General features: G+C 38.7%; 1 protein-coding gene across 3 annotated transcripts in view; it reads right to left on the reverse strand.

Moving 5' to 3' along the window:
* Positions 1-21,205, reverse strand: part of abch1 (ATP-binding cassette, sub-family H, member 1) — a 110,806-nt gene that overhangs the window by 9,512 nt on the left and 80,089 nt on the right. For 2 of the 3 annotated variants that reach the window (XM_073051214.1, XM_073051215.1), the window contains exons 19-20: positions 18,182-18,286; positions 10,385-13,723 (exon numbers count right to left, since the gene is read on the reverse strand). In XM_073051214.1, the coding sequence (XP_072907315.1) occupies positions 13,617-13,723; positions 18,182-18,286 (212 nt within the window). In that variant the 3' untranslated portion in view covers positions 10,385-13,616. Of the gene's footprint in view, positions 1-10,384; positions 13,724-18,181; positions 18,287-21,205 lie in introns of those variants that run through there. The other variant, XM_073051216.1, reaches the window with a different exon arrangement.

The following is a 21,205-nucleotide window of genomic DNA, read 5'->3' on the forward strand; positions in this document are numbered from 1 at the left end:
GTCCTAAGGTTCTAGAGTCACATTATAAGTAAATTAAAATTGGTCAATATTCAGGACAAAATATTCTTTGTATTCTTCAGAAAACAATTAACCATTCATCAACCTTTTATGTGTTGTAATGTGTAAGTCACGCTCGCTAAATTAGGCACATCTCATTTTGGTGTTATAATTAGATTAGATTAGATTCAACTTTATTATCATTGTGCAGAGTACAGATACAAAGCCAAATGAAATGCAGTTAGCATCTAACTAAAAATGCAAAGAATAGTGTTATTTACAAAATAACTGTGAATAAAAAGTAAGTGCTACAGCACACAAATATAAAAGTACTGAGACAGTACAATATGGGTGCAATACTGCTTAGCGCTGTGATGTGAGGTTCAGCAGGGTCACAGCCTCAGGGAAGAAGCTCTTCCTGAGCCTGCTGGCGCAGGAGCAGAGGCTCCTGTAGTGCCTACCGGATGGGAGGAGAGTAAAAAGTCCATGGGTAGGGTGAGATGCATCCTTGATAATGCTTTTCGCCCTGCCCAGGCAGCATTTATGGTAGATGTTCTCAATGGTGGGCAATTGGGTGCCGATAATCCGCTGGGCAGTTTTCACCACCTGCTGGAGTGCTTTGCGGTCCGATACGGGACAATTGCCATACCACACTGAGATGCAGTTGGTGAGTATGCTCTCAATGGTGCAGCGGTAAAAGTCCATCAGTATCCTGGGACAGAGGTGAACTTTCTTTTGTTTTCTTTTATTTTGGTAACTTTTGTTATGAATACTGGACTAATTTTAGTCTCCATTTTCAAGTTGATGTTCCACATTTCTGAAGGCTGCTGAATAGTGATGTTCACTTCAAAATGTCTCTTAGAATCTTAGATTGTCCTACAACATTTCCAAATGAAAATCAATAATTTTAAGTGTGCCTCATTTCTTTGTTAGTACAACATAGGTTTTACTGATCAGACACATTTTAAATCAGTTTGATGGCTGCAGCCTGGCAACTATATTTTGCTATTTGGCAAACCAATGAAGACTTAAGTTCCAATTACAGTCTAAAATATCATTGGTAATTGTGATCCCCTGAGAGTTTGCAAAGCTCAGTCACATTATCTGTGGGAGGATGGTGTGAGAATGCAATACAACTATCCATTTCTGCTGTAAACAGTTATATATTTTCATAACAGATGGTGCAAGAAATATTTATTTTTAATTGTACACCCAGTTAGCTGTTATCTCAATGTGAAAATAATCTAATTATGGAGTGATATTTGTTTCACAATATGGGTAGACTATTTTAAAGTGCAATTTAGTTAAAATGCCAATTGCAATCAGTTAAGATTCTTTACAAAGCTAAAAGGTAAAATGATTCAATTTCAGTATGTTCATTCTTTCTTACTTTGAAGTATGTTCACACTTCAGAAGAGTTAGGAAGCTAGTCGTATTTTTCAGTTTTAGCATCAATGAGGTCCAAAGTTTCATTATGATTTAAGCATGTTAACTAATTTAAAAAATTGTTTTCATGCTCTTGTGTACTTTCCTTTAGTTAAGGGGGTGCATCAAATGGTTTGCATAGTTGATCCACTTTCAGTACAATTACAGTATTGGTATTAACCCCATAATGTGGAGATGTGCAAAGCAATGTAGATCTAGGGCAAATCTAAGCCAAGCAATCCTCTCTCATCAGTCATCTCTCAATCAGTAACAAAGTAATACAAGGAGCAATTACAGGAGCACTTTTTATACCAGTAATTTATTTTCTCATGCTTGGTTTGAGTTCTGCTAGGACCTCTTAGTTCCCAGCGCTCATTAGAAGCACAAATGGAATTCCAGACAAGAAATGAAAAGTGATTGCCCCCAACATCAGTGGAAACATCAAATATGGACCAAGGAACCATTGTAAAATTTAAGTTATCTGAAATTGGGAGAAAAACTCTTAGCTGACTCATGTTGCACCTAGGACAAGGAAAGAGGATTATGGTCATTTGAAGCTGATCAACCCACCAACAGTACTTGGCTGTCGGAGTTCCTTGAGCAAGTGTTCTGCGCATAATTACCTTCACTTGCTTTGTAAGTCACTATACCTTCATCATAAAGTCAGAATCCAGCCATTTATTAATCTGTATTAATACTCACGCTCAAACAGCAAGATAAAGTGCCATTTTAAAAAAGATTAGTGTTAAGTGCAATACAGTGTGCCTATGACTTCGGGATACAGCTTCCTGAGGGCCAGAGGATCGTCCTCATCTTGCAAAAATTCCTGAAGGGGCCGAAGTCAAGTAATAAATTAGGTGGGGAGAAATATGAAGGAAGCTCATAATCAATCTAAAGGCAATGATCAGTAAGAATGCAATCAAATATTTTATAATATCAATATGCCCTTGTGGATTTTATCATTTCTGAAATTTAATGTGTCATAAAAAGATTTTGGAAAGAACTTCAAACCCTTGGAAGCAGCAATTTATTATTTAGCTAGGTTCACGAGTGAACTGCAATCAGATGTGTATGTTTTCACTACACTGTTGCTCCAACAGATGAACTGAATATAACCAGTGTTCTTCAGTGTTGTTTTGCTACAGGCTCTGATCTGTTGTCACATCACCATGGATACAGTATCCAGGCAGACGGAATGTTTACATTCTGTTTTACATACTTTAGACTTTGAAGAAGTGAAATGTCACCAACTTAATTCCTCAGATATTGAACCAATAAATATGTAAGGAGCTGATTTCTTGTTTTAATTTATTAATTTATTATTAAGATTGATATGTCAATATTACTGTTAAAGATGATACTAAGTTGCTATAAACTCTGACAGTTTTCTGACAACTGTAACACCCTCAAACATTTGGATAAAGTTGGAGGGATGTCAGTTAATGTAAGTTGATTGAAAAAGATTCTGATTGAGAGAAAAAGTACACGAGTTTGTAATTTTTATTTTTTTTTACAATTGCGATTCAGGAGTTAAAATAGGAAAAAAATAAGAAGAATATTCTGCAGGGCAGTGGAATTGGATATAGTGAATCAGAATCTTATAGTATGGCATTACAGTCCGTGCTGTAGATCCACAATTCCATAAGCAATTGTTTCTGATGTTACTCTGGGTTATAGAGGGTCAGAACAACAGGAAGTGTATGTGTGAAAAGAAATTAAAGTTGTGCCAAATCAGACAGGTTAGGCTCACATCCAGACTGTGACAAGGGTTGCAGTTGGCAATTCTTTCCTATTTTACCAGTAGAGTAGCATGATGTTCAGGAGGGAGTTAGAGGTATGTACATGGACAGAAACAATCAGAAACCGGGAGGAAAAACAAACTACTGGAGGAATTCAGTGGGTCAAGCAGCATCTCTGGAGGCAGAGGGATAATTGATGTTTTGAGTTGAGGCCCTGTCTCAGGACTGAGAGGGTAGAGAGAGACACTCTTAATACTGATGCAGGATCTCAGCCTGAACCATCCACCATCCCTTTGCCTCCACAGGTGCTGAGTTCCCCCAGCAGTTATTTTTTGCCCCTTTGTTAAAGATTATCATTACTAAACACTTATGTAGCACATCTGTCTCCCTTACCAAATGACACTTGAATGTTCATCAGGTTATGCTGCATGTGTGCATATCCATTTTATTGTCTGAGGAACTGCATGTGGGCTGAACACAGTCCGATCTTCAACAAATGTACTCACTTCTGATCTGCATCTGTGGGTGTTCTAACCAATGCTTTGTATAGTTGTAACTGTAGCCAAAGGCTACTCTCCGCACTGTAAATACCACTAATACTTTTGAGTTATCTCTAAACTTAGTAATCATACTCCTCTTTGCTGACGATCAACTCAAGGAAGTGCTTGGCCCACTGGTCTACTTTCTGTGTGGCTAAGTACAGCTCAGCTATAAATTCATGGTTGACACCACCGCTGTTGGCAGCATCTCAGATGGCAACAGGGAGACGTACAGGAGTGAATTAGATCAACTGGTTGAGTGCGGTCGCAACAACCACCTCACGCTCAATGTCAGCAAGAACAAGCGGCTGACTGTGGACTTCAGGAAAGGGAAGTCTGGAGGATACTTGTGGGTCCTCATTGAGGAGTCAGCAGTGGAAAAGCGTCCGGCTTCAAGTACCTAGGGGCCCAACACATTGATCTAATCACAAAAAGGGCATGCCAATGTTTGTGTCCCATTGGGAGTTTGGGGAGATTTGGTATGTCACTCTTGTAAATTTCTATCAATGTAGAGTGGAGAATGTTCGGACTGATCACATCACCACTTCGTATGGAGCCTCCGATGCACAGCATTGCTTGAGGCTGTAGGGGGTTGTAGCCCATTCCATCATAGGTACAAACCTCCCTGCCATCCTTCAGGAATCAATGCCACAATAAGGTGCCATCCGTCATTAAAGACCCCCACCATCAAGGACATGCCCTGTTCTCGTTACTACCATCAGGGAGGAGGTACAGGAGTCTGAAGACCCACACTCATCAGCTTCATCCCTCCGCCATCTAATTTCTGAACAGAAGATGAACACCACATCGTAACACCTTTTTTGCAAAATTTAGATTTGTAATTTGTAGATTTTTATGTCTTTGCACTGTACTGCTTTTGCAAAACAACCAATTCGATATCATATATCAGTGATATTAAACCTGATTCTGACCCTATATTATGATTAGATTAAGGCTTTATCAAGGAGTGGAGCCAAGTACTCTTACTGCAGCCCAAACTGAAGTGATTACCAATAGTACCTCTTTTTAGTACTGAACACTACTGGATCCTTTACTTTTCTGGTGATTGAGAATAATTTGGTCGAATGATGATTAGTTAAATTGGATTTACCTTGCTGCTTGTATACCTGGAATTCCTGAGGAATTTTCCAGTCTATTGGACCGATAGCAGTGTCATTACTCTTTTGGAAAAGATGGCTACAAGTGCATTGAGTTAGAGGCCAGTATGCTCTCTGATCTCATGGCTTTTGCCACAACCAGTGCTATCAAACTTCTTAATACCACATGGCAGTGGAGTACGTGCTGCTGTTGAAGACCCACATCACTTTCTTACACTTCTTGAGATATTGGCTTGTTGTAAATCTGTGGCATTTAATACGATTGTAGTGCCACAGAACCCAGTGGAAAGTATCCCCAATGGGAAGTGGTGTGAATTTGGGTTTTGTTTTCCAGGTAGAGCACAATATGGTGGTCTCTCCTATCAACAATGCTAAAGAGAGAGTAATCTGTACTGGGAGATGGGATGGGGTAAGGTCAAGTAGGTTTTCTCTAATACTGGTTCCCAAATCATGGCCAGTGACATAATCTGTCAGTTATGTCCATCAGAGTTCTAACAATCCATCCAGTCCAGCAATCAGTAGCTTTGTGCAGTGAAGTTCTTCCAGTAAAATGCGTTCTATGCCCTTGCTTTTCTCAATGTTCCTTCAAGATGTCATTTAAGATGGAGGAATCTTACGAAGCTGTTGATGGGAATCTGAAGGAATTTTCCTTACCCATGGGTTTGGGTTCAAAGTGAAGGACTCACCTTTCAACCTAATATGAGCCTGACCTGCCAGTGGAACAAGATGTGTATAGGAATCAAAATTAAGTAGTCTTGATATATTGGCTGAAATATTTAATTCTGTGACTGACTCTTATTGTAGCTTTTCCAGTTTATGTGCTGCCCCCAATATTCACATGGTATGCTTTGTTATAGGTCTACAATCCTTGCAGTAACTTTACCATGTCAAAATACTATTCCTAGGTCAATGCCAGGTGGTTTTATTCATATTACATCTGTACAGTGCCTACCATTTATTGAGACCCCACTGTGAGATCTCAATCTATTCTGTTTGTCTTTGCAATTTGCATTTTGTGATCTCAATGACACCACGGAGGGATAATTTGAAAAGTCAGCATTTATTTCCACCCAATGTCTGCTAATTGAAGTAACCCACATAGTTTGATTTGTTAGCATTACTGTTTCAATTAGGCTGGGAAAATCTGTTTCAGTAATTGCTGTTACACGAAGCATGGCAATTCAGTCACTGGCACAAAGTACGGACAGCTTCAATTCCTAGAAGACTCATCTGTTTTGGGAGGTTCATCCTCAAAGTGTACATGAAAATCATGACCGCCATGATGAATAAGAATAACTTTCAAGACTGGAAACTAAGTACAAGGCATTGAAGGCATTTGATCATTAAAAAATGCAGGTTGAATTTAATGTCAAGCACTGCAAGGCTGGATACTGCTGAGAAAAATGACAGAGGAACTTAACAGAAAATGACCAAGAAACATCTAGGATTGGAGAAGGAGATATTCACTCGGTATAATGATATAGTTAAAGATACCCACTCATTTAATCAGAAGTAAGTTTTGCGGAGGAAGCTGAAAGCTTTGCAGTGAAAATGGATATTGCCAACTTTAACCATAGCAACAACTTGCTTTTGTGTTTAAATTGCAAAATAATCTCGTCAATTGGAGGCTTTGTGGGGTAGTTAATTTCCAGACACTTCAAATCTAGAGGACCAATATATTCATATTCAAGAATTTCACCCTGCTGATAATTTTAATGCAGATGAAATTGCTATACCTTCTATAACTGCACACAGTGACGAAGGCCTAGCAATAGAAGGTGGTGAGCATAACAAAAGTTCAGGTGTCACTTCTGTTGCCTCAAATGTTCAGATATGAAAAATACTGTTTGTTACTCATCAACAGGTTCAATGAACTGAGCAGTTTAAGTCACATCAACATTTGCAAGGCAGCAATGCAGCAAACCAAAAGGCACAAAGACATTGGCAATATCTACTTCACGGTTCAACAACTTAATCTTTACATGCAATTCCAATTGTTTATGGTTAACTGCTCAGCTCACATGAGTGTCCAAGGACTCCGATCAATATGATTTTTTTTCTCTCACCCAATTTAACCTTTTTCAGTCTAAGAACAAAGCACAATGATAAATTTTAGATGTTTTTACCACAAGATGCTTGACCATTATAAAGAAAGTCACCTGCCTGAAATCTGGCAAAAACTTCAATGTCGATACTCCAAGCATCCTGGGATATGGTAAAACAGGAAATAACCCTGAATTGCTTCACGCATGCATTTTCATTTGAAACTAATGATTACAACTTCAAAGTATTTTCAAAATATGACAATACAGAGAGAATGCTAATGCTGTACTCTTCACAAAATTAAAATTAAAAAATAATAAGTGTTTTGCTCCTGCAGCTAGCACTGGCAATGCTAGATCCTGTGTTGCACCAGTGGATGAGGTGGGTCAGCAGTCACAAACACCAGCTGCGTCAAAGGAAGTGGCCGATGAAGCAGACAGAAGCCAAGCAGGAACATTCATTAATTCAGACTCATTAAATCTCTGCATCAACAATTCTTGACACAGTATATATGTGTTCCATTGCTACTACTCTGGTCAAAATCAACTTCACCATATATCCTCTCTATATATCCAGATGCGGTACTATACTGAAGGGGAGTAAAGTGTTTGAGTGTTCAGGTTCAGGAGCCACTTGGCGAGTGGTGCAACACTCTTTCTGACTGAGTAGTGAGGATAGCTGCCTGTCCAGAGATTGCCTGAATTTATTCAATCATTATTTTAAATCATAATGCTTCAATGCCTGACCGGTCAAAAAGGAATTTAAATATTGTATAGTATTTTTAAATGCAGTTGAAAGTAAAATTCCAGTGATACAAATCCTGTCATAAGCCCTTTACCATTCATTGGTGTAGTTACATCAAAGCTGCTTGAGTTTAAATAGAATCAGACCTCGTTTCTTTCTACAATTTTGCGTTTAATCCATGGTCAAATGGTTTACAGTCACTGCTTTCAAACAAATGATATGTACTCAAACTAAAATAAATCAGGATTTACTACTTATCTCCTGGTTTCCGTCTCTAAAAGAAATTCAGGATTATTTAAAATCCAGTCACCTCTCATAGTGCATCCTTGACATCCTAGAATGTATGCCAAACACATATGCAAGATGTTACAGGCTTCATCTTTATGATAAAGTGTCTGTTGCACCTAATAAAAAAAATTGTATGTGTTCAGCGTTGAGAAAGTTGAAAAGTATCCTATAGTTAAATAAAATATACAGTGCCTATGAAAAGTATTCACTCCACTGATACCCCCTGGAAGTTTTCATGTTTTACTATTTAACAACGTTGAATCACAGTGGATTTAATTTGGCTTTTTTTGACACTGATCAACAGAAAAAGACTTTTGTGTCAAGAGTGAAAATAGATCTGTACAAAGTGATCTAAATTAATTACAAATACAAAACACAAAATAATTGATTGCATAACTATTCACCCCCTTCAATTCAGTGTTTAGTAGATGCACCTTTGGTAGCAGTTGCAGCCTTGAGTCCGTGTGGATAGGTCTCTATCAGCTTTGCACATCTGAGCACTGCAATTTTTCCTCATTCTTTTTTATAAAACTGCTCAAGCTCTGTCAGACTGCATGGGGATCATGACTGAACAGCCCATTTCAAGCCCAGCCACAATTTCTCAATTGGATTGCGGTCTGGACTCCAACTTGGCCACTCCAGAACATTAACTTTGTTGTTTTTAAGCCATTCCTGTGTAGCTTTGGCTTTATGCTTGGGGTCATTTTCTTGCTGGAAAACAAATCTTCTCCCAAGTCGCAGTTTTTTTGCTGACTGCATCAGGTTTTCCTCCAGGATTTCCATGTATTTTGTTGTATTCATTTTATCCTCCACTTTAACAAGCCTTCCAAGGCCTGCTGCAGTGAATCATCCCCACAACATGATGCAGCCACCACCATGCTTCACGGTGGGGATGGTGAGTTTTTGATGATGTGCAGCGTTAGGCGTTCACCAAACATAGCTTTAGTCTGATGGCCAAAAAGATCAATTTTGGTTTCATCAGACCATAGAACCTTCTTCCAACTGACTTCCGAGTTTCCCACGCCTTCTGGCAAAGTCTAGCAGAGATTTTGTGTGAGATTTTTTCAACAGTGGCTTTCTCTTTGCTACTCTCCCATAAAACTGCGACTGGTGAAACACTCAGGCAACACTTGTTGTATGCGCAGTCTCTCCCATCTCAGCCACTGAAGCTTGTAACTCCTCTGGAGTTGTCATAGATCTACTGATGGCCTCTCTCACAAGACCCTTTCTTGCACGGTGACTCAGGTTTTTAGGACAGCCTGCTCTTGGCAGATTTACAGCTATGCCATATTCTTTCCATCCCTTGATGATTGACTTAACTGTACTCCAAGGGACACGGCTTAGAAATGTTCTTGTATCCATCTCCTGTCTTGTGCTTTTCAAGAACCTTTACGCAGAGTTGCTTGAAGGGTTCTTTTGTCTTCATGGTGTAGTTTGGACCTTCCAGATACAGGTGTATTTTGACTACAATCAATTGAAACACCTTGACTGCACACAGGTGATTTCCATTTAACTAATTATGTGACTTCTGAAATCAATTAGCCACACCAGTGATGATCCGGTGTGTTATGTTTAGGGGGCAAATACTTATGCAAATGATTATTTTGCCTTTTATAGTTGCAACTAATTTATATCACTTCGTAGAGATCTGCTTTCACTTTGACACAGAAGAGTCTTTTCTCTGTTGATCAGTGTCAAAAAAACAAATTAAATCCATTATGACTCAATTTTGTAAAACAATAAAATATGAAAACTTCCTGGGGTGGGTGGTGAATACTTTTTATTGGCACTGTAATCTCTGCTTCACTAAAAGCTGCCTATTTCCACACAGCAAACCCTCACAAACAAATGAATGGCAGGATAATCTGTATCATCTGGTTGAGAGAATGGGCAGGACAGTAAGGGAACATCTTGGGAATCTTTTACATCCACTAAATCGAGACAAATCTGTTCTCAATTTAACATCTCAATTGGAAGCAACACACACAAAATGCTGAAGAAGACCTGCAGGTCAGGCAGCGTCTATGGAAATGAATAAACAATTGACATTTTGGGCTGAGGCCCTTCTTCAGAATGGAGAAAGAAAGAGGGAAGATGCCAGAATTAAAATGGTGGGGTGCGTAAGGAGGCTTGTTGTGCGTAAGAAGATTCCTTCTTCTTCAGCTCTTGACCTTTCCTCCCCTACCTGGCTTCTCCTATTGCTTTCCAGCTAGCCTCCTTCCCCTCCACCCTTCTGTTTTATTCTGGTGTCTTCCCCTTCTCAGTCCTGAAGAAGGGTCTTGGCCAAAAACATTGACTATTTATTCAGTTCCATGGATGCTGCCTGACATGCCGCCTGACATGCCGAGTTCCTCCAGCATTTTGTGTGTGTTGTTTTGGATTTCCAGCATCTGCAGACTTTGTGTTTGTGTGTCTCAATTGGAAGTAGGGATTCTCTAGTGATGTACTGAAGTGTCAACACAAATTGAATAATCAAATCTTTGAAAGAAAATTTAAACATATAAATTTTAATTTCAAGGTGAGAGTACCAATACTGGCCCAAAACTTACACTGTGACATGAGTACAAACATTATTCTGAAATTAATAATTATATCAACAATGCAATCAGTTGTCTGCCAAATGCATTTTCATGAAGTCAAGCCCAAGACATATTCTGCAGAAAGTGGCAATTCCTGTAAAGCACATACTAGGTCATCCATGGCTGTTGAATGAAGGAATGAAATGTCAAATTATTACAGTATGTCTGAACTTGCCATGTGATAATCACTTCTGAAAACCATTGTATTTTTGAGTCCTTCATTTTGAGCATTCTGTAAACGACACAACCATTAACTGACACTTTAATGGCTTGGCTCTGATCCATTGCTGACAGTGCAGTCACATCAGTAAACAAAACACCTTTATATCTTCAGCAGAATCGCCAGTGCCTCTGGCATTTAAAAAAAATCAACCAGTGTAATTCTGAATGGAAAAATCCTGACAAGCAAAGTCCTGCAAAGCCTTGCTGGTTTGACTTTATTCCTCATGCTCCCATCAGTTTATCTCTAGTTTGCAGTACAGCTTCTTAAGCAGATTCTTCTTTATTACCTCCCCCAACTGCGGAGACACCAACCCTGAATAATTGCTTTGTTGCACCAGTATACACTGTCGGAAAAGTTGCTCGGAGACTTTCAGTTTCCCATCTGTTTATTGAAGGCAATAACTCTCAACTAAATTGAAGTGTCTGGATCCAACAGTATATCAAGTGTCATGTGATATAAAACGACTGAATTCTTATAGGTCACCTCCCCATGCAAGCACATAAGCATGTGAATACCTACAAACACACACAGGCACAAACATCACATGTTTGTATTGGGAAGCCTAGATTCTGCAGTGATTGTGCAAAACCATCAGTTTTGCAGAAGCAAGATAAGTAGTCTAGAAACGACTAATTATTTCCTTGTTACATTCCACTACAGGATTCCTCTTGGTTCTGCTGTGAAACAGGAGCTTGTTGTAACTCTCAGTATTTACAATGAGGAATCTACTTTCAGATCTCATGCTGGGTAAGACAGGGTACAGGATCCAATGGATATTCTATGGCTGCGAGGAAGATCCTTTAAATTATTTGCATTACAAGCACTGTATTTAACTATTTAAATGTACTCTGAAGCAGATTAAATATTTTTATTAATTTATGATAATTTACTTTTAATTGTTTATTTGATTTATTGTAGTTTTGCTGGATTTCAGGGACTTCCCTAATTGGTGATTCACTAGAAGACAAATTTTTTCTCTGACAAATTTCATTGGACTTTTGACTGGTCTGGCTTGTGTTACCGGAGGCTCTTTCATCACTGAGCACTCATTAACCAGTTTCACCTAGCAAGATGACCTCTTCCAACATGGCCAAGGTTAGTTAGTGATGTTGACAAGTTCCCGAAATGGAGCAGCTGGCTGAATATAGGCCACAGCACTGGAGATGAGAAATATTGGTTTAGAGGCACTGTTGACCAGAACAAAATAATAAATAAAATTAAAGATGCCAAAGCCAAAAGGATGGGGCTAAACTGAATTAGCAACAACAGATATTACAGCCTGTTTTCAAAGTTCAAAGCACATTTACTGTCGAATACAACTTTATGAGTTGCCCCTTCTTGTAGGCAGCCTCAAAGACAGAATAGAATCCATGAGATCTCCACACCAAGACTGACAGACATCCAACGTGCAAAAAAAAAACTGGTACGAACAAGAGACACACAGAATTGCTGGAAGTGAGTCCGCACCCATGGAATGAGTTCATTGTTGAGGTAAGTGTAGCTGGTCAGGGAGCCTGATGGCTGCAGGCCATAGCTACGACGTCTGTAATTCAGCGCCGAGGCAAGTGAAGCCGGTTCAGGAGCCCGATGGCTGCAAGACAACAACCACTCTCGAGCTTGGTGGCGTGGGACCGTGGATGTTTGCTCAGCCTTCACTGGTTTTCTTCCCTCTGACTCCCTCCTGTGAGCATTTGCTTCTTACTAGGGTGAGCCTCAATGGTTGCAGCCTGTCCTTAGTCTCCTTCTTTAGGCTCTTTATTTCAAACTTAAATGGGGAATTTTGCTTGGCTATTTAACTGCTGGAATGGTCATTGGCTCTCAGCCAATGTAAATGACTCTTCTGATGAAGGCTCTTTGGCCTGTAACGTTAACTCTTCACAAATGCTGCCTGACCTGATGAGTGCTTTTCACTTCACATTTCTGGCGTTGCAGTAGCTTTTCCACACACAAAAGACCAATTTCTGATAGTGATCGAGCTGAGCCTCTGATGCTTTCCTGTTCACCAAAAAGGCCAGTGGTCACTGCCAGTCCATAAATGGCTGGTGAACAGTGTTTTTGATTTCAGTTGTGGGTCTGTAGTTGCACAAGACCAGACTGGGAAAGGTCAAACTTCCTTCCAAAGGACAGTTGTGAAAGGCATTTATAACAATGCAGTAATTTCATTGACACCATTAAGTAGCCTTATAACTCCAGATCTATTAAAAATCTGGGCTCATTTTACTGAGTCTATTATCTAATGAACTATTAATAGACTCAATCGACCATCTCAAGCCAACTATCCCAGAATGTGAAAAAGAGTGATGATGATATCTAGCTTAGATTAGCACAATTTCTTTTCACTTATCTGGAATATCTTTGTAATGATGAGGAATATACAACAGAATGTTCTGTGGAAACCTGATGTGCAGTTTCCAAGCTCAGTATATGATTAAGATAATCAAGAGTTGTCTGGGAATTCCCACACAAAGATGAAAAAAACTGAATAAACTCGTTGTCAAGGGAACCAAATGTTTACTCAGAACGGATGAGCTGGATGCGAAAAATGGCATTTGTCATCAATTTTTTCTTGCGACCTTGTGAATAAAGCCATTGGAATTCCTTTGGCAAAAATAACATGACTATCTACACATTTCAAGGACACAGCATTTTACACAGTATCAACCAGTCACCAGGATTCAGGCAGCTTAATAGAAGAAAATTCGATTTGTTTTAAATAGCAGCACACTTATCATTGACAGTGGTTACACTACAAAATTAAATTTAAAACAAGCAACCATAACACATGCTGTGCTTGGCAGAAGATTAATTTCAAACATTAATTTTCAACTTTATAATTTGAAGAAATTGTTGACAGTTCCCTTAGATCATCTCCTCATGTTGGATGTTGATTATTCTTTGCAACGGACAATTCCTTCCCTTTGTTATATTCTTACTTTCAATATTATTGTTGCTAATAAAAGGAAAAATGCAATCCAAGCCAGAGTGATCACAAATCCATTCCACACCGGCCAATGGGTAAATCCCCATCCTATAATATTGAAGGGAATAGGTTGAAATGAGTGAAATATTATTACAACAGCAAACCTTATTTACTGAACATCTTGATCATTTTAATCCAACTGCATGGATTGACTTGAGGAAGGAAGTTTATCTCTTTTGGCTAAAACCCAAGTACATACCCAGGAGCCAAGATTCACTACTCCTGTAAAAATACTACACCTTTATACATTTATACATTTGCTGTGTAAATATTGTGCAGTATTCTAAACTGCTCAAGGTCTTAATTTTATTTGGAAGTCCTCATCTGTACTATTGATCAGGCACACATTATGAATCATTGGGAAATTAACTGTTGTTGCTGTGTACGCGGAACAATATTAGGGAAGCGATCTGACATTAGTTCACCAAACTGAAAAAGCATTCAGCTCTTGTGACAAAAAGATTAGCTTAGGCAAAATTAAAAGTCAGGGATTCAGACAACATTACTTTTTCCAAAGGGCTGTTCAATTTTTGAAAAAAGCAAATAACCAGTGCAGGGGTTTGAATCGGAAACTGGTTCAGAGAGGAAACAAGCAAATAAGTCCCTGCATTTGATTTATATTTACAACAATTAATGAATGACAGAAATATGCACAAACTCTCACAAGAACGGACATGGGAAGTTAAATGGATGGTCTGAAGTCAGTGAAGATCTTCAGATGAAATGTCCTCTAATTTTGCTTTTTCAACTTTTGCTTGAAATATACAGTACATTCCAAGTTTTCAAATATTAAAATAATTGAGCACCAATGTCTTCTATGGTTTTAACTTTGGTTCTGATTCACAACTTTTGCTGTTGATATACAAACATTAGAATTGCCTTAGAGTATACGGAGATAGTGAACTAAAACAGTGGCATTTTCTTGGAGAGCGATTTGGTTTCAAGGCCTTGGAATACTCATCACAATAAGCTCCTGGTCTCAATTAGAGCATTTTGCAGAAGTCAGGCGATTAGGCAGATCAGATTGGGAAGATTTAACCCTAACTAGTTAACAACCAGTTAACCCTAACTGGTTAGCAAGGGAACATTAACCCTGCTTGGTCAGGGACATTGTTTAACCACAGTTGTTCAGTGAGGGCCAGTAAACCAAATGGTCACCAAGGAACAGTTTACTGTGGTCAGTGAAGGACAGTTAATCACAACTGGTCCTTGAGGCTTGATTGGTTAGAGAAGGAGAGTTTATCCTAACCTGCCTGATATGGAATGTTAACATTGATTAGTCAAAAAAGTTAACTACAATGGAGTAGCCAGGGTTAACTGTCCACTCTCTTACTCACAGAAAAAAAAACTCTCCATTGTTAATTGTTTAAAACTTATCAGAAAGATAGTAGATTGACAGTGTGATATCCAGCACAGAAGATGGCTGGATTCTGTGAAAGTTCTTTGAAGAACCCATCCAATTAGCTAGACTCTTATACTCTCTTCATTGCCCTGTATCATTTCTCACTTATTCATTTTACTCTATATGGGGTTATGGTTGAACTCATTTCAATTAAACTTTCAGGCTGTGTCTTTCAGATGACATCATACTTTGGATTCAGAGAAAGCTTATACCACAGGAGACTGATTAGCCCATTGTTTATATGCTGGCTCTCTACCAGACCAAAACACTAGATCTATCTGCAGCCTCTTTTGCATGGACTTGCAAATTTTTTCCCCCTCACTATATGTTTCTTCAATTCGCTCTTAAAGGCTTTGATGAAACTTGCTTTCTCAACATGCCCCACCAGTTCCAAGGACTTGTGCACACAGATCTCTGGATCCCTCTACAATGCATTCCATTTATAGTTGTAGAAAAATATTTTATACACATTTTTCTAGAAATAGATTACATTTATGTCCTTTATTCTATTAAGTTCATCACATTCATATTTCTGTGTTCATATTTTGCTGCGTCTCATCACTATTTTTCCCCATAGTTCCCAATACCTCAGATTTGTATTTAGAAATTATGTCTTTCATCCCCATTTTAAACAGTTAATATAGATCCAAAATTAAAAAAAATACTCCTACACTGATCCTGTGAAATGCCAGAATTCATCTTCTTTCAGACCAAAAAACAACCATTTAAATTGATAGTAGACCAACTGCATTCATATGTTGTCAATGTCCTTTAGTTTTGTTTCTAAGCTTGTTAACGTGGCAGCTTATCAAAAGTCCCCTGGAAGTCCATGTGCATCACACTGGTGAAAGTAATTCAGTCAACCATGTTACTTAATAAAAATACCCTCTCAAATTAGTTAAACACCACTTACCTTTAATAGATGCATGTTGATTAATCCATTTTATTTCAGGTTACTATTCATCCTACCCTAGATTAGTATTTCTAAAGTTAAGCAAACTGACCTGCAGTATCCATGTTTATTCTTAATCTATTTAGAGAATGAATAACAAAGACTATCCTCTGGCACCACAACTTTCACCTGTAAGATTATGGTCTGGGTTGTCTAACATTTCCTTCCAGCTCTCCTTGAAAATTGTTGTGGTGATTTACATACAACCTACTTTTGCTTGTAAATGTTATTATATCTGTTATACATGTATAATCTCCTCCTTCACAATTGCATTGGAAGCACCCTCTTCCCTGGTACAGGCGGATGCAAAGTACTAATTTGGCACTTTACCAATAGTCTGCATGCATGTGCAAGTCCCAATTTAGTCCTTGCATTCCCCCATGTACTACCCTCCTACTATTTATATGCTAACACTAGCCTTTTGGATTCTAATTATCTTCTCTCACATACTTCCTTTGCCTTTCTTCACTTCCTCTCTGATTTTCTTTGTGATCAGCATCGTTCTTGCTTGCAATGACAGAAGTGTTTACTTGGAGTTTATTTGGAATATATTTCAACACTAATGACACCACATACGATCTTGAAAAATTTACTGAGTCTTACCAAGCCTGATTAGAATAAGCACACTTATAACTTGATGCTTTGTTGATTAAGTGCTGCCAATCTAAAATGCTAGCTGTGCACAAGAGGCTTTAAGTTTCTCATCACAGAATATGTTTGCTTCACCGTCCGATATTATCAAGCACATCCACACTTTAAATTTGCCATCTCTATTAGAGGCATCCTAGATATTTCTCTGTCGTGGGCAAAGTACTGGAGAGTTTAACATCGGTAGCTGAGCGAAGGGCGCTGAGTAGGCTACGGTCAATTATGGAAAACTCTGAACATCCTCTACATAGCACCATCCAGAGACAGAGAAGCAGTTTCAGCGACAGGTTACTATCGATGCAATGCTCCTCAGACAGGATGAAGAGGTCAATACTCCCCAATGCCATTAGGCTTTACAATTCTACCGCCAGGACTTAAGAACTTTTTAAAAGCTATTATTAATGCTTTTTGAGATAGTGATTTAGATGCATATCATATTTTTTTACTGAGTTAAGTATTGTATGTAATTAGTTTTGCTACAACAAGTGTATGGGACATTGGAAAAAAGTTGAATTTCCCCATGGGGATGAATAAAGTATCTATCTATCTATCAAAGTACATATGCAGCATGTCCTCATACACAATCCTGAGATTCATTTTCTTGTGGGCATTCACAGCAAGTACAAGAAACACAATAGAACCGATGAAAGACCGCATACAACAGGACGGTCAGCCAACCAGTGTGCAGAAGACAACAAACTGTGCAAATACTAATGAGAAAAGAAATAATATTAATAAATATCGAGAACACGAGATGAGTCCTTGAGAGTGAGTCCGTAGGTGGTGGGAAGAGTTCAGTGGTGTGGGTGAAGTTGCCCCTGGGTTCAAGAGCCCGATGGTTGAGGGGTAATAACTGTTCCTGAACTGGGTGATGTGGGTCCTGGGGCTCCTGTACCACCTTCCTGATGGCAGCAGTGAGAAGAGGGCATGGCTGGGATGCTGGATGAACTGGAGTTCATTCCAGTTGGTGAGGAAAGGAGACTTAAGCCTGGCCATTCAGAGAAGGAGAATTAACCACCGTCTTTTTGAGAAGGAGAGATAATTGTTGCTGATTAGGGAAATATGCTAACCTTGGGAGATACTGCACAATTCAACAGATTACAACTAGACACAGATTAAGTTCATCCTCTGCTCAGGTTAATGGGCGGGCAAAAGTTTATTACGTGACATAATAGTAGTCTAATTCTGAAACTGGATTTCACTGAATTCAATTAATTTGAATTTCAGAAGCAGAATTCAGTGGTCATATATCATGCATTTAATGTGAGAGCTGAGGACTAATTTCTTGCCCAACTCCTTCATGGTCATTGATATGATGCAATCTGGAGAATATCAATTAAAGGAGACAGAAATGTTTATTTAAAAGTATGCAAAAATATATTTGTATTCAATATAATCACAATGCAAATCTGAACATTCTTAACGACGAAAACTAGTTTCCAGATGCGCAAATTTATTTTCAACTAATCTGAAGCAGTAAGTTAAGAAAAAACATGTTCCTTACCTCGGTAAAGTATACCTCGAAGAGCTTCTGACGCATAGGTTTGTGGCAAAATTAAACTAATGCATCTTAGTGGGTATGGAATGCTTTCAATTGGCCAAATGATTCCTGTAAACAAGAAAAAGGAAAGAGGATTTGGATTCAATGTTCCTGAAATTCAGCTGCCATTTGGGTGCAATGGGGAAAGAGAAAATAACAAGGTTTTTTTTGCTATGTAGCATGTTATTATCTGGATTATCTTGCTGGATAAACATCTAAAAGGAAATAAATCTACAGACTGAAGAAAAAGCAGTACTGTGGGCTAGATTTAATGGATCCATCAAATAATCTAAACAGGCACAGTGGGCTGAAGGGCTTCTCTCTGTGCTGTATCTTTTCCTTTGCTGGTTTTATTGAAAAAGATATATCATGAGTTACTGCAGGAACAACATGAAGCAATTGGATGTTATAATTTCTGGTATGTTGCTGCAGTGGTACTTTAGGCACAATATATCAATGTTCAAAGTGAATTTATTATCAAAGTACATATATGTCACCATATACAACCCAGAGTTTCATTTTCTTGCAAACATAATTAATAAATCTATAGCATTATAACCATAACACTATCAATGAAAGACTGTACCAACTTGGGTGTTCAACCAGTGTGCAAAAGACAACAAACTGTGCAAATACAAAATGTAAGACATAGCAATAAATAAATAAGCAATAAATATTAAAAACATGAGTTGAAGAGTCCTTGAAAGGAAGACCATAGGTTGTGGGAACATTTCAATGATGGGACAAGTTCAAGGGCTCGATGGTTGAGGGGTACTAACTGTTCCTGAACCTGGTGATGTGAGTTCTGACTGATCCCTACTGAGTACACTAGAGTCCTGGTTTTTATTTTTCTTGCAAGATGGAATATAGGCACACTAAAAAGCATTTGATGATCGGTCACTACAATGATAGGGCATAATATTGCACAAATTTCTTGTTGAACAAAATTCAGATAATTATAAGACATAGAAGCAGCATTAGCCCTATCGAGTCTGATCTGCCGTTTGATCATGGCTGATACACTTTCTCTCTCAACCCCATTCTCCTGCCCTCTCTGTAAACATTGACACCTTTACTAATCAAGAACTTATCAACTTACACTTTAAATATAACCAACGATTTGGCCTCCACAACTGTCTGTGGCAATGAACTCCACAGATTCACATCAAATGGCTAAAGAACTTCCTCCTCATCTCTGTTCTAAAGGGATGTCCTTCCATTCTAAGGCTGCACATTCTGGTACAATATACTCTCCCACTATTGGAAATATCCTTTCCTGCACTAGGGCTCCCAAGTCCCTTTGCAACTCTGATTTCTGAATTTGTTCTCTGATTAGAAAATAGTCTACACCTTTATTCCTTCTACTGAAGTGCGTGACCAAACATGTATTCCAGCTGCCACTCCTTTGCCCATTCTTCTCATCTGTCCGTCTTTCTGCAGACACCCTGCTTCCTCAACACTGCCTGTTCCTCCATCTAGCTTTGTATTGTCTGCTAATGTTTCCACAAAGCTATCAATTCAGTCATCCAGATCATTGACATAAAAAGTGAAAAGCAGTCCCAATACTGATTCCTGTATAACACCACTAGTCACCAGCAGCCAACCAGAAAAATCCCCTTTTATTCCCACTCTTTGCCTCCTCCCATTCTGTCAATCTCTGTCTTTGCTAGTATCTTTCCTGTAATACCATGGGCTCTTATCCTGTTTAGCAGCCTCATGTGTGGCACCTTGTCAAAAGCCTTCTGAAAATCCAAGTAACCAACATCCATTGGCTCACCTTTATCTATCCTGCCTGTTATTTCCCCTCAAGGAAGCCTTCAGCCCATTTTATCATGTGCTTTCAAGTAACTGAAGCCTCATACTTAATAATTGACTTGAAAATCTTACCTACCACTGAAGCCAGGCTAATTAGCTTATAATTTCTTGTCTTTTGCCTCTTGCCTTTCTCAAAGAGTGGAGTGGCATTTCTAATTTTCCAGTTCTCTGGAACCATTCTGGAACCTAGTGATTCTTGAAAGACCATTACTAATGCCGCCACAGTCTCTTCAGCTACCTCTTTCAGTACTCTGGGGTGTTGTCCATCTGGTCCAGATGACTTAACCATATGCAGACCTTTCAACTTCCCAAGCACCTTCTCCTTAGTAATAGCAACTTCACTCACTTCTGCCCCCTGACACTTGAATTTCTGGCATATTGTGGTGTCTTCCATAATGAAGACTGACACAAAACACTTACTAAGTTAATCCTCCATTTCTTTGTCCCCCATTACTACTCTCCAGCATAATTTTCCAATAGTCCAATATCCACTCTTGCCTCTTTTATTCCTTATAAATCTGTAAAAAACTTTTTAGTATCCTCTTTTATATTCTTAGGTAGCTTTCCTTCATATTTCATCTTTTCTCTCCTTAATACTTCTTAGTTGCCTTCTGTTGGTTTTTAAAAAGCTTCCCAATCCTCCAGCTTCCAACAAATTTTTGATATATTTTTATGCACTCTCTTTTGCTTTTATACTGTCTTTGATTTCCCTTGTCAGCCATGGTTGCCTCATTCTCCTCTTCTTTTTTCTTTGGGATAAAATGATCTGATGTCTTCAGTGTTCCTTCCAGATACTCCAGCCACTGCTGTTCTGGCAATCATTTCTGCTCGTGTCCCCTCCTAATCAACTTCTCTCGCACACCTCCGTAGATTCCTTTACTCAACTGTGATACCAATACAAATGATTTTTGTTTCTCCCTCTCAAACTGATATTATAATCACTGTCCTCTAGGAGTTCCTTTACCTTAAACTCCTTAATCAAATCTTATTTATTACACAATATCCAATCCAGAATTGCCTTTTCCCTAGCGGTCTTGACCACAAGCTACTCTAAAAAGCCATCTCGTAGGCATTCTCCAAATTCCTTCTGTTGGGATCGAGCACCAATCCAATTTTCAAAGTTTACCTGCATATCGAAATCCTCCATGACCATGAAAACATTGCCCTTTTATG

Source organism: Hemitrygon akajei, chromosome 7 (genome assembly GCF_048418815.1).
Source record: "Hemitrygon akajei chromosome 7, sHemAka1.3, whole genome shotgun sequence".
Taxonomy (NCBI): Eukaryota; Metazoa; Chordata; class Chondrichthyes; order Myliobatiformes; family Dasyatidae; genus Hemitrygon; species Hemitrygon akajei.